Consider the following 20,357-nt stretch of genomic DNA (forward strand, 5'->3'; position numbering starts at 1 on the left):
GCCGCAGTCCCAGACCCCTACCCCACTTTTGGGGGGAAAAAAAAAAGTCTTTAAAAGGCTGGAGGGCTGGGGATGTAGCTCAGGGTAGAGCATCTCTGGGTTCAATCTCCAGCACCAAAACAAACACAAAACAAATTACCTTTAATGGGAAGCTATAAACAAACATGGCTTTACTTGAATAAATATTTGTATACCAAGGTTTAAAACAAACAAACATGGCTTTCAGAATTACCCTGGAGTACTGGGGTGCTCACTCCAGGGTAGAGGGCTGCAAAGACGGTGTGGTCCCCAAGTCCAGGAGTTTCTGTTCTTGGGGAGTCAGGGTGTACCCTACCCCGCCTCAGCACCATGTTCCCCAACCTGGAAGCTCTCCCTGCCTCCTTGCTCGGTTTCTACTGAGGTTTAATTACATAGTCGTGGTAAAAGGAATCACTGCCATGGGATTACACTCAGCCTCCAGCCCCTCTCCCCACCCTAACTGAAAGAAGATTTCTTTTTCCCCTGATGATAGCTCCCATCCTGAAGCTATCTCAGGGCCCGCACGGCTGGCAATGGGTCACTTTGTTAGCATTAACCCAGGGTAAAGTCCCAAGAGGTTTAATGTGAGCAGCAAAACACTCCTATCAGGAAATTCCAAGAGGGTCTGAAGTTCTGTCAGGAATGGCAGATAAAGGCCAGATGTATATATATTTTCCCTCTACCATACTCTTCTATAAAACCAGGAGCATCTGTCTGAAATCTGTGTGTAGTTCTGGCCCCTACAGCTCAGGAGTTATCCTACTAAAACCAACTATGCAGCCAGGCGTGGGTGACCCATGCCTGTATTCCAGTGACTCTGGAGGCTGAGGCAAGAGGCTCACAAATTTGAGGGCAGCCTCAGTAACTTATCAAGGCCCTGACCAACTTAGTGAGACCCTGTCTCAAAGTAAAAAAATAAAAGGGCTGGGGATGCAGCGCAGTAGTTAAGTGCCCCTGGGTTCAATCCCCAGTACCAAGGGGGTGGGGGAAATGTGCTTTTTGGAGATTTCAAGGTCATATTATAAAGGTAACAAAAGTAGAAATCCATAATAAAAAGATCATCAAAATATTTTAGTTTGGTAATTAAAAACACTCATAAAAATCCTGGCTCAGAGAGGCAATTAAGCTGAAGTAACTAGAAAGTGTGAGAGTGACCGCCCATGAGTCGGTCACAGTTGCAGCCCTGACGGTCATTATTTGTCAGCTCAGTTATCTATGCACTTTTGCTTTTTCTGTGTTAAACTATGCTTCTCCGAAAGGCAGAACTGCGTTTCGGTCACTGTGGCACCGACGGGTTTTGCGCTCAGTAGCTGCTCAGACATCAACGGCTCATCCCTCCACAGAACTTGTATTTACGGTAGAAGTTAATTTTTCCTTCTCTCCATTTTCAAATAGATGATTTTAAGCCTTTTTTTTTTTTTTTTTTTTTTTTGACTGGTGATCGAACCCAGGGTGCTTTCCACTGAGTCACATCCCCAGCTCTTGTTTTGAGACATGGCCTCACTAAGTTGCTGAGGCCGGCCTTGAACTTGCCATCCTCCTGCCTCAGTCTTCTGAGTAGCTGGGTTTACAGGTGTGCACCACCCCACCTGTCGACCTCTTGATTCCCTCTCCAAAGACAGAGGATGTGCTGTGCATCTTTCAGTAGCTTTCTGTATACAGTTGGCTATCCACGAGTCCCCCTCCATGGATTCAGTCAACTTTGGGTGGAAAATATTCAGAAAAAGGAAATGGACAGACAACAGACGTGAACACCGTCTGGGTCATTACTCCCTGAACAATAGAGTGTAACAGCTACTGGCAAAGCATTTACATGTTAGGAATGAGAGATCACCTAGAGATAATTGGCATTAGACAGGAGGACGTGCACAAGTTATATACAAATTCTATACCCATTTTGTAAAATGCACTTGAGCAACCAGATTTGTATCCCAGTGGGGTTCTATAACTGAGGTGTAGTAGAAACACGCACAAACACATATAGGCATTTTTGTTTTGCAAAAACAAGATTACATGCTATGTGCTTCTCTTGCTCAGTAACACAGAAATCCCTCTAGATCAGTTGGTATGGATTAACGGCTTTTCAAGGCTGCCTAACAGTCCAGTTTATGAATATTCTAGCTTGCTCATCCACTCAGGTATTGATGGAAATTCACTGTTTCCAAATTTTGGCCATTACAATGATGCAGTAAATGCAGAGGACTTTGAACACATTTTATAATCACTTGTCTTATTTGGGGGCAGATCGCCAGCAGTGAGGTGTTGGATTGAAAGGTTTTGTTTTTTGAAAGGGAGTAAAAAAAAAAATTTTTTTTGAGACAGGATCTTTTTACCCAAGCTAGTCCCCAGCTCCTGGGCTCAAGAGATTCCACCTGCCTCAACCTCCCAAGTGCTTGCCTGGGTGTCCAGTTCTCAAAAGAGCACACTGCCTTTCTTTCCTTTTTTGCTTGGCTGGTCATGAACCTAGGATCTCACTCTCGGCTAGCATGTGGTCTACACAGAATTATGTCCCAAGCACACTCCCTTTAAATTTATTTTATTTGTATGCGGTGCTGCGGATTGAACCAAAGCTTTCTATGCACTTTTCTGCTACTGAGTAGTAGCCCACTCTCCATTTTCAAATTTTTCTTTCAAGACAGGGTCTCGCTAAGTTGCTGAGGATCTTGCTAAACTGCCGAGGCTGGCCTCAAATATGCAATTCTCGTGCCCCAGTCTCCCCGTGATTGGGATTACAAGCGTTTACCACCATGCCTTTTCCAATAATGACTTTTAACCTGCCCTATGCGGCAATCCGCCCCCAGGTCTATCATCCTTGACTTTTGCACACAATTTAATTTTTGGTTATAAAGAATGCCTTCTGTCCTTGTAATCTCTCCGCCCCACCCCCACCTTCACTTACTTCCTGGTACTAGGGATTGAACCCAAGCGCGATTTACCACTGTGCTGCATTCACGGCCCTTTTAGTTTTGGGACAGGGTCTCACTAAGTGGCCGAGACTGGCCTTGAGGTTGTGATCCTCCTGCCTCGGCCTCTCAAGTAGTTAGGATTACAGAAGTGCGCCACCACGCCTGGCTCAGACATTGTTCTGAATCCTTCAATAAGGCTACCCTATTTTATAGCTCTTCTGGGACACTTTTAATTTTTTCATGGAAAACAGGAAGTCCCTTCCTTCTGCGGCGTCAACGGGTCCGGCTTGCCAACGAGCCTGCCCCTCCCCCGCTCGGGCCCCACGATTCCTGGTTACCACAGGATCAAGCAGTGACGTCACTTAAGGCTTCCGCTCCAGACCAGTGGAGGGAGGAGCGGAGAGGCCGCTTTGCCCTGATGTACGCGTGCGCACTCCCTGCCCCACCCCTCCCCCGCCGCAACTCTTGTTCCGACCCGGGCTTTTCCGCCGCGACTTCTTGTCTAATCCCAGCGTAACTGCTCCCTGGGGGAGGAGAGTAGAGAGAGGGAGAGAAAGAGTGAGAGAGAGGCTGGAAGTAGAGTCGGCCAATCACACGACACTACGAGGCAAACGAGGTTGATTGACTCCCTCACCTGCAGCCAATGAGAGCGTTCTCCGCCCTACGTCACAGAGTTTGCTCCATCCTATCCCCTCTTTTCTGGCCTGCGAGCTCAGTCCGCGCAGTAACAAATGAAGTGCGCGCTGCGACACCTCCCAGCCCACCGGGGTTCGCCGCCATTTCCTCGCCTGGCCTAACGGTTCGGCCAATCGCAGCGCGCATCGAGAAGGACTAGCGCTCCGCCAATCGGAGGCCGCCGGCTTCGACCCCTTGCCTCCGCCCGGCCCAATCCAGGCCGCGGCCCCGCGGCCCCCAGCCCGCCCCCGCGGCCCCCTCTCTCCTCCCTCTTTGTGCGTCTCGCGCCGCCGCCGCCCGCCGCGTGAGAGGACGGGCTCCGCGCGCTCCTCGGCAGCGTAGTCGGGTCCCCTCCCCCCCGGAAGGTTCGCGAAGGAGAAGCCGCCGCCGAGGAAGAGCCGCCTCCGGTGCCGGTCCCCGGGGGCGCCATGGCGACCGGAGCGAACGCCACGCCGCTGGGTAAGCTGGGGCCCGCCGGCCTCCCCCCGCTTCCCGGGCCCAAAGGGGGCTTCGATCCGGGGCCTCCGCCCGCGCCTGGGGCGGGGCTGCTGGCGCCCGGGCCGCCGGCGCCCCCGGGCGCGATGGGGGCCCTGACCGCGGCCTTCCCCTTCGCGGCGCTGCCGCCGCCACCGCCGCCACCGCCCCCCCCGCCTCCCCAGCAGCCGCCGCCGCCGCCACCGCCGCCGTCCCTGGCGCCTCGTACCCGCCGCCGCAGCCGCCCCCCGCGCCGTCGCTCTACCAGCGCGTGTCGCCGCCGCAGCCGCCGCGTCAGGACCAGCAGCCGGGCCCGGCCGGCGGCGGAGAGGTGAGTCGGGCCGACAGCGCGAGAGGCGTCGCGCGGACCGGCCCGGCCCGGCCGGCGGAGGGGCGCGCTCGCGGCGGCGACGGCGGCTGCACCGCGGCAGGGACGCGCGCGCGCTCACGGGAGGCCCGGGCGGAGGCGCCCCAGGGTGCGCGCGGCCTGGTTCACGGGGCCTCGAGCGCGCATGCGCGATGGGGAGGGCTTGGGGGGAGAGGAAGGGCGGGAGGCGCGCAGGCGCAGCTTGGCGGCAGCCCAAATCTGAGGACCCGGGTCCGAGCACCTGTGCCCTCAGGGCCGCTGGTGCAGGGTGTAGGGGTGAAGGCCGGGGAGGGGTTCACTGACGACGTGGAGCAGCTCCCATTCTGGTCTTAGAGGAATCTTAGAGGGAAACAAACAGCAAGAGTCTCTGCTTTTACGATAAACTGGATTTTCACTAATACGGGAGAGGTTGGAAGGCTTCAGGTGGTGATTGGGCCCGATCTTTTTTGGCACTTGATCTCCCTTTATTTACCTAGAGATTTCTCAGTCTGTTCAGTTTCTCTCTTCAAATTTTTTTAAGACTTTCTCTCTGGGCCTGTGCCCTTAGGAAGTACACTTACCACGTGGTAAATGCAGGGAAATGCCTGTGTATCGGAGAATGAGAATTTGGCGACCATCCGTGTCTTGTTTTGTTGAATTTTTGGTATGTCATTTAAGAGTTCAGATCTTGTCTGCCTAACTGGCCAGGAAAATTGAATGCTAGTCTGGGCTGCAGGTTTTCCTGTGAAAAAAAAATCAGGTCTTTTCATTTAGTAGTTTTGAGTTTGGTTGTGCTCTGATCTCTTTTAGAAAGGTGTTTGGGGTAGGGGGAGTTAGAGGTGGGAAGAGCCAGCAGGTCTCTTTATAGACTGAGTGAGTCTTCAATCTTGTTTCTGTGGTGCCATTAGTCGTTTGTGAATGATAGTGTATATGTTCATAATACTTTACATGGAACCTGGCTTCCATGCCCATCACTGGAAAAAAGAGTTGTTCCATATGCTTTACAGAGTTGTTCTAGACACAGATTTAAATGTGAAATATTAGCTTTCCTGACCCAGACTCAAGTACCCTTGTAGTGACCATGTTTCATCTCTGACCTCTGAGGTTTGTTTTTTCATTCTTTGCCATTTAAATCTTAAGTTGAGTTTCTCAGTTTCACGAGTGTGCTGACGTTCTGCATGATATCCTAAGGATCCTGAACTGCCGGTTGGTAATACTCTGCTGGTTTATATTTGTACCTGATGGTCTTTGTCTGCCTTTAGACTTCCCAAGTACGAAGCGGAAACGGAGCAGATGGAACCAAGATACAATGGAACAGAAGACAGTGATTCAGGAATGCCTACAGTTATTCCCCCTGGACTTACTCGGGAACAAGAAAGAGCTTATATAGGTAAATACACGTTCTGTATCCAAGTGCATTTTTAGGTGATTATTTATTCTGAGTGTTCTGTTGAAAGTACTATAGTTTATTATTATTATTATTATTGAGACAAGATATGGTCAGGTGTATGCTATGACTTTGGCATAATCTCAGGTTTTGCTCAGTAGTGCTGTATTTGTAGTTCCTTGTTTTGGTCTGTTCATAACAGCAGTGTTCTCCCACGAGTGCCAGGAAGTAGAGGGCCCCATTTAGGATGAGATAGTCCCCAGTACAGCAGCCCACCCTTTTCAGCTGCTGTTCATTGCCAGTTGATGAGGTGAGTGTCTTGTCTTGCCTCTCTGGACGGCCCCAGTGGAGAACACTGCAGGTATTATAATCAAGTACCTTTTTCACAGCATGGCCTTTCACCATAATTTCATATTCCTCCCTTTCCCTAAAATGTGGTTTTACTTTTTATAGGTTCTTTCTGAAAGGAAAAAAATTTTTTTGAACAGGTGTTTCTTGACAGGTGGTTTACAGTTCACCCCTTTTACCATTTGTTGAACTTAACCTTCCCTTCAGCATCTTCTGTTTGGTCTCTGGAGAGCTGTCTTAAGATGAAGGCTCTTGTATTTACTACTAAAGAACTCTACTGGGAAGGGGATATTGCTTGATACATAGCATAAAATGGTAGCTTTTCCCCTGTGAGGATTTCAAGAGTGACTATCCACAGTGGGATTAAAACTAACCTCCAAATTACTTTAAGAAAATAATGCAAAGTCTGATGTAGTCTTTCTGTTTATATACTTGTCTAACTGTCTCAGAAAGTACACTTCATAACCTTCCTACTAATCAAGTAAACGTCTGTCCTGCCCACTCACCCCTTTGGAGGAAATTAGGGCAAAGACCTCCTGGGCTTTTGAGCCTGTGGCCTTCCCAAAAAAGCTTCAAGGCCATCACGGTCTTAATTTTAGAGAGGGTTTTGATTTTGTGGCTTTTATATTATTGGGGGAGGGTGTTTTGTTTTTGGCACTAGGAGCATTCTGCTTCTGAACTATACTCCAAGCCTTTTCTTTAACTTTAATTACTATTATTTTTGGTATTGGGGATTGAACCCCAGGGCACTGTACCTCTCAGCTACTTCCCACCCCTTCACCTCTTTTAATTTTTATTTTTTAAGTATTTTTTTTTTTTAGTTGTTCAGTGAACCTTTATTTTATTTATATTGGTGCCGAGAATCAAACCCAGTGCATCATGCAGCTAGGCTGACGCTGTACCATTGAGCTACACCCCAGTTCTTGGCCCTTTTAAATTTTATTTAGAGACAAGGTCTTTCTGAGTTACTTAGGGCCTTGCTAAATTGCTGAGACTGACCTTGATCTTCCCTGCCTCAGTCTCAGTCTCCTGAGTTCATTGGTTATTACCGATGTGCACCACTGTGCCCTTTTTTTTTTTTTTTTTTTTTTTCTTTTTTTTAGTTGTTGATGGACATTTATTTATCTGTTTATAGTGTGATGCTAAGGATGGAACCAGTACCTCTCACGCCAGGGCAAGCTCTACCTCTGAGCCACAGACACAGCCCTCTACCCATGTTCTTTACTTTATTATTTTGAGACAGTCCACTAAGTTGGAGAGACTGATTTTGAACTTAAAATCCTCCTGCCTCAGCCTCTTGAGTTGCTGGGGTCTTAGGTGTATGCCACCATACCTAGTGATTGTTGAGAATTTGGATGGTATTGGAATCTGTATGTGTGATTGAGGCTTTAATCCAGGGGTGCTTTACCACTGAGTTACACCCCAGGTCTTTTGAGAGGGGTAAATTGACCTTGAACTGATCCTCCTTGATCTTCCTGCCTTGTTTCACTAGTTGGGATTATAGGGGTCTATCTCCTTTTTCATAGTACTACTAATACTTTCCCCATGCTCCTGTCTACTCCATCCCACCCTTTGTGTCTTATTAGACCAGCGTGGGACTTCACAACCTTGTGAAAATGCCTCTAGTGGAGTCATATCCACAGATACAAGCAGACTTGAAAAAATGGGGACAACACGACTCATTCTTTACAACTTCATTTCTCTCCCTGTGCCTCATTACTGCACTGAGCCCTAAGGGCCGTTTTATAGCCATCACCAAAGTACAGATAGAATACTCCAAGCGAGACTGGTACAGGCCTCTGATCCGTGGCGATAGCAACCCTTTTTTAATTTAATTTCACTATCAAACATTAATCGATCAATACTTATACACCCACAGTCCAGTAAGAGGACTGCCACATCCTTGACTGTGAAGTCAAAAGGTCTGGCACGGAGGAACTTGCAGAGCCATGTGTCTCACTCATCTTCTGTCTCTTATGGTACACAGTGTCTTGTCCAGAATGCCCCCAATATTGTCTCTTGTGTTAATGGATTTTCATTTCTTCAGAGGTTCAGTACAAGGATGTGGTTTATACCCCTGTGGGATGTACTTACAATTAGAAGGTATCTGGGGTTAGATGTACATTAATCCTATCTGGAGCCAACTCAACTTTAATCCGACCCACTTAGCCTTGCCCCTATTTGAGGTTGCTGCAAAGGTAAGAAAAAGGTGATTGATTAGCCTGTTGAAGAAAGCCCTCTGGCTCTGCAGTTCCCATATTTTGGAAATCAACCGTGTAACATTTCCCTGGATTCTCTGGCAACTTTGTGAAACCCTCATCTCTCTCTTTCGTGTACAGCCTCAGGTTCAAGGCCTGAGGGCCTCATGTATTCTCCTTGATCCACACTTTGCATCTTCTACATACCTACTCTCTACATTAATAGCGGGTCTGAAGATAAACTAGCACTTTATGCCTACTGGTTTATGAAGATAAAACATGGTTTTCCACTTAATATTTGCATAAAAACTGCAGGTATTGGGAGACCCTTACTAGTGCAGGTCTGGATGTGCAGAAAGTATATGTATAAATCGATTTAGGTGTCAGGTTGGTTATTGAATGTATTTGTTCAGAAGTTTTAAACCTGGTCTTATGAAATGATCTTTGCTCAACTGGTATTTTTCTTTGTCCCATGTTAATTGGGTCTCACTTTGGGCTATGTTTAATATTTAACAAAGAAAAATAAACTTTGCAAGTCGTGCCCTCAAGTAATTTGATGGGAACCAGGTAACGGTGATGTCATACAATTGGTGTTGGCTTTGGGTGCCAATTGTAATAATAAGCAAGTGTTGGTGGGGAGGGAGAGGTGAACACCTCCTGATAATGGTTTTGATGTAAGCCTTAGTGAACAGTCTATTGCTAACCCCTCTTCCACAAACGGTTTGCTTCCTTAAGTGAGAACCATTTTGAAGTGAAAAATAACCTGTAGATGTAAGTGGACTCCTGCCGATAGGTGGTTGGGGGGTTTTTGCCTCAATGTGTTCACTGATCAATCATCGTCCCTTTCAAAGTCTCCGAGTTCTTCATGCTTGTTGTTGAGATTTGAGATGTTTTTTGGTAACATTGTCTTTTTTCCATCCTTTTTTTTCTTTCCCTAACCTGGTTTCTTCCAGTGCAACTGCAGATAGAAGACCTGACTCGTAAACTGCGCACCAGGAGACCTGGGCATCCCCCCTAACCCTGAGGACAGGTTGGGAAACAGTTTTACCAGCTGACAGTAACGCTTTACCTTTTTCTCAATACATTTACTGGTGGCAACATTGTGTCAGTTCGATATAAAATCCTAGTTAAAGAGACTGGTGGTTCTGACCACTCTGGGGACTAGGGTTTAATTAGTAAATGTATGTGGTGAGTCAACAGTTAGAAAATTGGAATTTTAACTAAAAAGAATAAAAGTTACAGGAAAATGGACAACTGGTTTCTAATTGGTAAGCATCTAGGTTTAACCTGATTTACCCACCCTAGGGACAGTGAGAGGTGGCCATTAACCTGCCTTTTCAGTGCCTGCTTTGGCTGCAAGCCCAGAGTATAGTTTTTCTCACAGGTACATGATGTAGGGGTTAAGAGTATTTTTGAGCATCACTGAATTTAAGCGTGGCAGAAACTTAGACCAGCTCATTGCTACAGTATTCCTGCTCAAGGTTTTGAGGTGGTTTTAAAATTAGGTGAGATTTCTAACCAATTTCCTTCACTGCCAATTAATTTTCAGCCTTGGCCATTGCCTGGGGGTTTTGGGAGGGGCCAGTATATTCTCACCTGTTTTGGGGAAGGCAAGCAACCAATCCTAATTACTTTTTTTCCCCCCCCCCTTTTTCTTTTTTTTAAAGGGAATGTGGCCTCAACAGCTGTGGTCATGTCATTTCAGTTTATAATTTTCTCTCGCCTCGAAAAAGTAGAGTCTATGTGAGGGAGATGAACTTTTTAAACTGAAATTTTATGGCTGATTGATCTTTGAACAGCTAAAATCTGATCATTTAATAAGATAGTAACCTTCCTCTCACTGAAATACCTTAGTGCATGCAGCGTACTTTAAAAGGTTTGCTTTAGAAAGTAGTGTTTTTGGCTTTTGTTACCCAGTGTGGCTCATTCAGTCAGGAAGATGATGTCATGACTTTACAAGTCACTCACATAACGCATCTTTCTGCTGCCTTTTGCCAGGAAACAAATTAACTTCATTATTTCTCCATGTTGACTCTTTAATTTTACTTAATAAATTTGTTGTATTTTTGCCTGTATTTTGGTTGGAAGATTGTGTTATGCTTTATTTCTTTTTGAAGATTTTTTTCTTTTTTTCTTTTTTCTTTTTTTCTTTTTTTTTTTAAGATTTACATTGTAGGTTATAGACCACAACTGTTAGTGCCTTTTTGGCCTTTTTCCCCTTTAATAACATGTCTACAGGTTACAGGCAGTTCCTCTAAAGATTGAGTTTTTAACAAACCTCTTGCTTCCTGGAGAACTGGGATTAGAATTTAGTTGATGTGCCCGATGCCTATTCAGGTGAAGAAGTCCATTCAGTCTAACCTTTAGATCATTAGCTTTTGCCTTTCACTTCCATAATTGGGGAGAGGTTAAACTTGTGAGGTCTTTAAAAGGCCAATTTGGTACTGGTACATCTTGTTCTGGTGATTAGCCAGAAATGCTCAATTCTAGACAGCCGTGGGGTGGGCATAAAAATGTCAAGCATGTTAGAAATAAACCAGAGTAGGGTTTTTCTTCCCTTGCACTTACTTAGTTTTGAAAAAGGCTCTAATGCCTGATTGGTTTTGCTTTTTGAGCCCAGGTTGGAAGGAAATGCATGAGTTTCTTACTTTAATAAGATTATTTCTTAAGGTATATCTCAAAATTAAGCCACTTTATATGCTATTTTGATGTTACTTAACTTGCACAGTTAAAAGTGTTTTTAAATCTCTTGTAGACTTTAATGTGTAAGATGATAGTCTAATGAGCTGGGGTATGTTTGCCTGTGTTCACTTTCACCGGATTGTGCTAACAGTTTATGCAAATGCTAGAAACGGAGGTGTCATTTAGCCGTCATTAGCCATGAACAAACCTGACCTTTTATTCCATCGTGTGTGTGATGTGGTATGACATGGTTACCTTTAGGCTGAAGACAGTGGGAGCAGCCGTTCAGTCCTTGCTCTCCATCTAGGCAAGGTTCTCTCAACTAAACCAAGGGTGTAGGAGTCTGGACTACTTTGAGGATGTTTTTTTAATAACCTGATACACATGGTCTTTCCCTTCTTGCAGCTGCTACTAAATTTTCATACAGAATATCAAGCTATGGTCCTTTTTGTAATCTTAACTCAGAATTCTAGGAGTGTAACTTCTCTTTTTTTATTACCGCAAAATCCAGCTGTGGTAAACTGACCATTTTATCATTACTATTTTTTTGCTTGTAGCATCAGCATTTTATTCCTTAAAAAATGAGAGAGAATAATCTGCTTTCTGGACTTGTAAACTCTGGCGAGAATCATAGGTTTCCCCCTTGCTGTTGACAGGTTTAGACCCTAGACAAGTATTTGACCAAATCTGCATTTGCAGCCTCTTGCAGAAGCTGCTTTAGCACTTTAACGGTTTTCTCCATCCAGACTCCCCACCTCGAACAGCCCAGAAACAGGTTGTCTCCTGGGCCTTGGACACAGCCAGCCAGGCCATTGAAGGAAAAGCAGAGACGAAGCCTTGAATCATCTCTCTCCATTGTGGGGGCCAAGTAGCTGCAATAGCTTGAGTCCCAGCTGCTTTGGTGAAAGAGCTCGTGTTCACTATGTGTCAGGGGTACAGATGCTCTTCCTGATAGGCATGAGCTCTCAAGAGATAACGTTTCACCTAAACTCGGGTTTCTGTGGTTAATCAAGTTGGGATATTATATTTTTTTTCCCAAATGAAAGAAAATTCATATTTGGCAAGAAGATTCCTGAGGATGATAACTGTCCTTGCCACTTATAGTCCAAAGATTTCCCCCAAAGTACAGACTCCCCCTGGCATCACTTTTAGAAACCACCTTTTTTTCCTTTCTCACACACACCCCAGTCCCCCTAATGCTAAGCCAGCGTCCATTTCCCCATTCCACACGATCTCAAGTAGCACACGTTATGGTCGGTTCCTCCGAAGAGTGTTAGGGTCTGAGAGGCAGAGGGGCTGGGGAAGACTGTTATAGTCCATGTGGGAATGAGGGAAGTAGGGACAGAGCAGTAACGGGGGTCTGTTTCCCACAGGTCCCCTTCCCCTGAGCCCATCTACAATAGTGAGGGGAAGCGGCTTAATACCCGAGAGTTCCGTACCCGCAAAAAGCTGGAAGAGGAGCGGCACAACCTCATCACAGAGATGGTTGCCCTCAACCCTGATTTCAAGCCACCTGCAGATTACAAGTAAGCAGGGGACCAGGTCCCTTGGGATAAGGACACATGCCTATCAAATGTGACCTGCTGGGGCTATTTTGGTACTACTCACTCTTGTCCAGAATCATCCATGAGTAGTACATGGTGCTGGTGATTAGTTCTAGAAAGTATTTGTTCTCTGGAAACATACAGAGTTGGTGATAGTCTTTCTTTCATAGACCTCCAGCAACACGCGTGAGTGATAAGTAATGATCCCTCAAGATGAGTATCCAGAATCAACTTCGTTGGGCTACTAATTGGGCCCAGGTGAGTAGTTACTAGCCTTTGGGGTATGGAATTCCTTAGAGCCTCTGAGATGGGTCTTCTTGTGCCTAATTGGAGCGCCATTCATTGGCTTTGTTTTGTTAAGATGTTGGCTTTGGCTGAACTCTGACTTTCTGTGAGAGACCTTGTCAATATTCCCTTTTATTGCAGAGAAGTAAAATCCTCACATTTGCTGTGACGAGCTTTAACTTAGAAGCCACAGAGTTCTCAGTGGGAAAATCTAATTCCCTATAGTTGTAGTTTTCCATCAGTTTGCTCCCAGCCCAGCCTCCCTGTTGAGTTCGCGCTTGGGTATTGAGTACAAATGAAATCCTTTCTGCTTCTAGAGGGAACACCCTGAAGAACATTGAGAAGGAGTGCAACGCCAAGATCATGATCCGGGGGAAAGGATCTGTGAAAGAAGGGAAAGTTGGGCGCAAAGATGGCCAGATGTTGCCAGGGGAAGATGAGCCTCTTCATGCCCTGGTCACTGCCAATACAATGGAGAATGTTAAAAAGGCCGTAGAACAGGTGAGTGATGAGTCCAGAAAGGAAACCTCTTCCCAGCAATCTAGGTGGCAGCCTAGGCTCGGAGGCAGCTAACTGCTATTTTTTGTGTGTGTATATTGGGGATTGAATCCAGGGGCACTTTACCACTGAGCTAAGTTCTCAACACTTTTTATTTTGTGATAGGATCTCACTGAGTTGCTTAGGGCCTTGCTAAGTTGTTGGGGCTGATCTCAGCCTCCTCCTGAGTTACTGGGATTACAGGTATGCATGACTAACTTCTCGTTGGTGTCTTCACTAGATCAGAACATCCTGAAACAAGGTATTGAGACCCCAGAGGACCAGAATGACCTACGGAAGATGCAGCTTCGAGAGTTGGCTCGCTTGAATGGTACCCTTCGGGAAGATGATAACAGGTAATGAATGATTAGTTTAGAGGAGTGTGCAGAGACCTGAAGAACCTGTGGAAGTGGAGAGGTTGTCCGCAGCCTTTGAGTTGATTTCTCTTCTCAACAGAATCTTAAGACCCTGGCAGAGCTCAGAGACCCGCAGCATTACCAATACTACAGTGTGTACCAAGTGTGGAGGAGCTGGCCACATTGCTTCAGATTGCAAGTTCCAAAGGTGAGGGACTAGCTGTTCTGGGGGTTTCCTGGTAACCAGTGACATAAAAGATAGTTCTCTTTAGCACATGGTTGGGTGTTGGTTAATCTCATGCATCCAAGAGAAGTATCCTTCCTGTGGATATGTCCAGTGATGGTGTGGTTGAAAAATTGAGGAGGATTAGAAACAACCTTATAGAACATCCCCATTTTATTATTTGTTTGTGTCCACAAAAATCAGAAGGTTTCTATTCTGATATTACTATTTTTTGTTTGTTTTGGTACTAGGGATTGAATCTCAGGGAAAATTTTATCACTAAACTACATCCCCAGTCCCTTTATTTCTTATTTTTGAGATAGGGTCTTGCTAAGTGCTTAGGCTGGCCTCAAACTTGCCATCCTCCTGCCTCAGCCTCCAAGTCACTGGGATTATAGGTGTGTGCCACCAGGCCCAGATTGGTTATAATGTTTTCACTGTAACTCAGTATTAGTTTACTGCCTTTATTGCTTAAAGATTTGTTTGAAGCTAGCATAGTGACTCAGGAGGCTGAGGCAGGAGATCTCAAGTTCATGGCTCAAAACACCTTAGTGAGATCCTGCCTTCAGAATTTAAAAAACACGATTGAGGTTGTAACTCAGTGGTAGAGCACTTGTCTAGCATGTGTGAGGCACTGGGTTCAGTCCTCAGCCCCACATAAAAATAAAGGCTTTGTGTCCATCTACAAATGGGGAGGGTGAAAAAAAAAAAAAAAAATATATATATATATATATATATAAACAAAAAGAGGACATAGCTTGGTGGCAAAGAATCCCTGGGTTCAATCCCCAGTATCCCCCCCCCCCCCCAAAAAAAAAAAAAGGTTGAAGAATGCTAAACTGACTATAGAATTTGACCATTTATAAATCAGCCCTTGACACCAGCATTTTCCTATTCTGGAGGCAAATCCCTAAGGCTTTGTTAAGATGGTTTTTCTGGCAGTTGCTCCAGTCTTGAAGAGGTTTTTTTTCCCCTCACAGTGGGAAAGTAGAATTTGATGAAACTTGAGAGACGTGGTGGGGACCTGTGCTCTTGTGACTGGCAAGGGCCTAATGCTTCCTCACTGGTTCTCTTGGCCTAGACCTCTGCTGTGGCAGACTCTGGTAAGCTACTTGCAGAACTGGCCCTGAACTAAAGAGCTGGTGGAACTGTTTATGCCCAGTAAGAGGTTAGAAAGAAGTGGTGACCAAACTCTTAAAACCGTATATTGAGGTTTCTCAGAATCAAAGCTTCCCCTTCTCTATGTCCTGCACCCCGACTTCAGGCCTGGAGACCCCCAGTCAGCTCAGGATAAAGCACGGATGGATAAAGAATATTTGTCCCTGATGGCTGAACTCGGAGAGAGCCCCTGTCCCAGCATCTGTGGGCTCCACCTCAGGGCCTGCTACCACACCCCTGGCCAGTGCACCCCGGCCTGCTGCTCCCGCCAACAACCCGCCTCCACCGGTGAGCCTTAGGGAGGGTTTTCTTGGTCTGGCTCCCCTAGTCTCTTCCTCAGAGACTGGACGCTATGGCCAAGGGCTTTGGGTGGAGCTGAGTGATGGACATGGGTGGCAACACTGTTCTTCTGGAATGTCTGGCCAGTGTGGGACTTCTTACTTTGAGAGGACCCTGTACTTAATCCTGGTCCTGTGGCATTGCTGGAAGGACAGTGTTGCCATCAGGGGGAGCAGGCAGGGACGTTGGCGGGAAATGCTCTCACATAGTCTCTCATGTCCACCACCCAGAGCCGCCCACCCTGGATGAATTCTGGCCCGTCAGAGAGTCGGCCTTATCATGGCATGCATGGAGGTGGTCCTGGTGGGCCTGGAGGTGGCCCCCACAGCTTCCACACCCGTTACCCAGCCTGACAGGTGGCATGGTGGACATCCCATGCAGCACAACCCAAATGGACCCCCACCCCCTTGGATGCAGCCACCGCCACCACCGATGAACCAGGGCCCCCACCCACCTGGGCACCATGGCCCTCCTCCAATGGGTAAGTAAGTGTCAGACCAGAAACCTTGGGGCTCTGGGATAAGCAAAGGGACCTGAAAGCAACTCTCTCAGTGGCTTGCCAGTGTGCTGGGCCTGCTGGCCTTGCCAAGTCTTGGGTTCTAGAAGGAGCAGACTCCATCTGAATTAAGAAGTGCCTTATGCATGGGGAGGCCCAGCACTGCCTCTGTACCAGGACTCTCAGAACTGCTCTCATGAGGGTAGCGATTCAAGCTGTGTGACCGAGGAAGATGTTGGGGGGTGTCTTCCCTGGCTGGTTCAAAAGTCCTGCTAAGTCCCTGCTCTTTCCTTCCATCAAGATCAGTACCTGGGAAGTACGCCTGTGGGCTCTGGGGTCTATCGCCTGCATCAAGGAAAAGGTAATAGTGTCTGCTTGCTGTGGGTCTCCACCCAGGTCTGGGAGTGAGTGGGCTCTGACCCAGGTTCCCTCCTTCCCAAAGGCCTCACCCTTCTTTGACCTACCTGTAGGTATGATGCCGCCGCCGCCTATGGGCATGATGCCGCCGCCGCCGCCGCCTCCCAGTGGGCAGCCCCCGCCCCCTCCCTCTGGTCCTCTTCCCCCATGGCAGCAGCAGCAAGCAGCAGCCTCCGCCACCCCCTCCGCCCAGCAGCAGTATGGCTTCCAGTACCCCCTTGCCATGGCAGCAAAGTGAGTGCACTATTTTGGGCTCGTGGGGGTGGGTGGGTCAGGGTTGGGGTTTAGAACAGTAGGGCCTGGTAGCTCACACACCTTGGGATGAGACTTGGTCTCTGCTGGGGAGCTGGGAGGCAGAAACAGAAGGGGCCACCTGGCCCTGGGATGTCTTGGGGAGGAAAGCTGATGTTTGGTGTGGCTGTGTCTGGGGAGAGATCTGTGGGGTCTGGAGGGGAGCCTGCAGTTGTAGGTAGGGACCAGAGGTCCAGGCTCCCGCCAGCTGAGTGAACTGCTGGCTGGCAGGCCTCGTGCATAGGGCCAGAGTGGGAAGGTGCATGCTTGCTCTGGACGGGGCTGTGACTGGGCCTGAGAGACTGCAGAGATGGGACTGGGCAGCGGGGAGAGAGCAGCTGTGGCCTTGAGGTTGAATGTGCCGTTCGGTGGTGGTGGCGGCGGCTGGGCGGAGGGACGTCAGAGCCGGTTCTTGTGTCTGGTACTTTCCCCTCAGCCCCTACAGGGGCATTGGTGACAAAGGGCTTATGCCGTTAAGCCCAGAGACCTCGAGGCTGACCCCAGGGTAGTCCTGCCCACCCCTCCACTCCCCATCACCAGGACAGCCCTGCCCGCCCGCCCCCCACCACCGTACCGCATGCCAAGCAAGGAGCAGGCGCCCCTCGCCCCCATCCCAAGGCAGCAGCCGCAGAGAGCCGCGGTGTGCCCCCCGCGCGTGTGACCTTGGGCTTCTTTACCACCCCAGATACGACGACTACCACACGAGCGCTGGCACAGGGTCCATCCCGCCATGGCAACAGCAGCAGGCGGCTGCCGCAGCTTCTCCAGGAGCCCCTCAGATGCAAGGCAACCCCACTATGGTGCCCCTGCCCCCGGGGTCCAGCCGCCTCTGCCGCCCGGGGCCCCTCCCCCTCCGCCGCCTCCGCCACCTGGTTCCGCCGGCATGATGTATGCCCCGCCCCCTCCTCCTCCGCCTCCCATGGACCCTTCTAACTTTGTCACCATGATGGGCATGGGGGTGGCGGGCATGCCGCCCTTCGGGATGCCTCCAGCTCCCCCACCGCCTCCACCACAGAACTAGACTCGTTTTTTAAGAAAATATATTATATATAGAGAGAATTGGTCTCGTTTAAACACACGCCGAACCTCACCATATGGAGCCAGACATTGGGACGCACGCATGTGATTGTGTGTGCACGCATGTGTGTGTGTGCACGCACCGGGCTGGGCCAAGCGACTGAGGACTCGCTTGGGAACGGGCAGGATATAGTAGGGGCGCCAGCTTGGGCTCTCCTGGCGCCCCGTAGCATCGAGTGTCTCTTTGTCTTCTCTCCTCACCCAACTCCCTTTGCCTCTCCCCAAACCGGGCCGCCCGGATCCCTCCCGCAGCGGCGATGGCCCGAGCCATGAGAGTGAGGACTTTCCGCGCCCATTGGTGACCCTTCCAGGCAGACAGCCTCAGCAGCGCCCCTGGTGGACAGGATGGTTCGGCAAAGCAGCCTGAGTTATTTTTTGTGGACGGAATCGGAACACGCTGGCTCCATATCGTGAAATTTTTATTAATTTTTCTTTTTCCTTTGTTATTTCCTTATCTCTTCCTTTCTTCAGACTCCGTCCAAGGAGATGCTCTCCCCGGTCTTCTGCTGCAATTAGAATCCTTCCCTTCTCTCCATTCCTCCTCCTCCCCCTGCCAAGGAGAGGGGAGCAAATGGTTTTAGGCCCAGGCTTTGACTATTAATGTTAGGCCAGTGGGGGTGTCCTTTGGTTCTAAGTATTTCAGGGGGCCATGGCTACCCTAAAGATGTTTGTCTTAAATTTTTGAGTAGCGGGTTTATCTCTGCCACCTTGTCAGAGAGACATGTGAGGTTGCCAAGGGTGGCTTTCCACACGCAACCTGCACTTCTGCCAGCAGTAGGGACACAGCCGAAGCCACCTTGGCTGGCTTGCCAGCCATGCTCCCCAACCACCTAGGCTGCCGCAGAATCCATTTGTTCCTCTCCTCCCTGGAAGGCTTCCTCTTTTATTTAATCCCAAATGTCTGAATGTGTTGCGGTGTCTGGGGTGTGAGCCCCCTGTTCTCTGTTCTGCTTCTTTCCCGCCCCTCCCCTCTTCATGGAGTGATTATGTTGACAATAATGTGTAACGCGCGTTCTCTTCACTGGTTTACCTACAGAAATTTCTCTGGGCTTTTTTTCGGTGTTTGATCCAACACTGCACTAAAGGGGGGGTGTTCCGTTGAATAAAAGAGCAGTGTGGTTTTCCTGGGTCTGTTTCTTTATTTTCTTTTAACCCTCTGCCCGCAGTAGCCCCAGAGTTTTCTGGGCCACGTTTGTGCTCAGCACCAGGCCCCGGTTCCCCCTTCTGGAGTGAAGCCATGGGACATTAATTAAGGAAGCCTTCCACCTGCTCCCTGTGTGGCTGAGCCACCGGGAATGGAGCCGGCTGTGTGGCCCCCTCCATCTCGATCTTGTTTGTACTCATGTACCGAGAACATGGCTCACCCCACATCCCTCTAGTCTGTCCCTTGGAAGGCCTTTCCCTGGCGCTTGGACCCCCACATTTGCTGAGCTCCAGTGGTGACTTGTGCCTGCAAGCTGGCACCTGACTAAGACCCTGGGCCTGGGGAGCCATCAGCACTAAAGGTCAAGCCAGCTAATCCTGCCTGTCAGGCACAGTAGCTAAAATTAAAAACCGCCAAGTGGCTTTTTTTTTTTTTTTTTTTTTTTTTTCTTTCTCTGCTGGTGGCTCGTGGCCGCCAGCACTGTAGGCTTGGGAGCAGTGGGGGCAAGATGGTGCCCCACCTTGTGCTTTGTCAGCACCTCTTTGCAGAGGGTGTTAGCCGGCTGTTTCTTTGTCTGGGGCTGTTGATGGTACCTGTTGTGGCATCAGAAAATCTAAGTCCACGAGGTAGTAAGGTTCTTGACCAGCCTCTGCTGCTGTTTCTTGGCTGTGCCACCCCTGGGAGCGAGCCACCTTGGAGCTGGGCTGCTCTCCAGCTTTGAGCTGAGGCTGGCTGGCCATCTGGGCCTTCCAGGGTGCTTGTGCTCAGCCAGGGGCTATAGGCCTTCAGCACTGTGAAGCAGGCGGGGGCGAGGGGCCTCCCTAACTGAGCCCTGAGCTAGACGAGGGTGGACCTTTGTTCTTAACTGACAGGAGCTGGGGCAGGGCCTTGGAGCCCAGCCCCTTTGACCTTGGCTTTACCTCGTTGCTTCCCCCACAGGCTTGGTTTCCCTGGTGGGCTCATTGGGCGGTTAATTAGCTCTTTGAAGCTCTGGAAGCAGCAAAGTGGCGCTCTGTGGGTTTTAGAAATGAAATCAATAAATGACTAACCACAGCCGGGCTATCTCCTCCGCCTCTCCCTGGGGCCAGCACATTCCTGTGCTCCTTCTCTGCCCCCAGCCCACAGCTTTAAGGTTTTGGAGAGTTAACAGCGGCTGTAAAAGGCATCCGTCCAAACACTGCCTGGTGGCAGGCACCTGCCACAGTGGCAGCGTTGGGGAAGGTGGAAAGGCTTCCCTGTCCGCCTTAACACTACCTTGGGTGCAAAGGTAGCCCCCTGTCCTGTTGTGATAGGGCTGTGCCCACACAGTTCCAGTTTTCTGCTGCTGCAGCAGTGGAGTGTCCCCACCCCTTGAACTTGGCCAGGGGCATGTCAGTCGGGAAAGGTCAGTGTGAGGGCTCTGTTACTGAGACTCAGCCAGACACTGCAGAAACCCAAGATTGGTCCAGGGAGGGAG

General features: G+C 48.9%; 1 protein-coding gene across 1 annotated transcript; it reads left to right on the forward strand.

The window, feature by feature from the left end:
• The first annotated feature begins 3,592 nt into the window (after positions 1-3,592).
• On the forward strand, positions 3,593-18,881 carry Sf1 (splicing factor 1). The gene is given in 23 exon segments (XM_053743271.1): positions 3,593-4,058; positions 5,682-5,747; positions 5,750-5,809; positions 9,306-9,346; positions 9,348-9,382; positions 12,408-12,560; positions 12,749-12,774; positions 12,777-12,803; positions 12,806-12,836; positions 13,181-13,368; positions 13,642-13,756; positions 13,857-13,964; positions 15,244-15,322; positions 15,324-15,425; positions 15,686-15,803; positions 15,806-15,832; positions 15,835-15,957; positions 16,274-16,333; positions 16,443-16,552; positions 16,554-16,623; positions 17,366-17,377; positions 17,380-17,496; positions 17,499-18,881. Coding segments are annotated over 23 exon segments (1,902 nt in total). The 5' UTR covers positions 3,593-4,027; the 3' UTR covers positions 17,702-18,881.
• The last annotated feature ends 1,476 nt before the right edge of the window (positions 18,882-20,357 follow it).

The sequence above is a fragment of the Sciurus carolinensis genome, chromosome 11 (assembly GCF_902686445.1).
Source record: "Sciurus carolinensis chromosome 11, mSciCar1.2, whole genome shotgun sequence".
Lineage (NCBI taxonomy): Eukaryota > Metazoa > Chordata > Mammalia > Rodentia > Sciuridae > Sciurus > Sciurus carolinensis.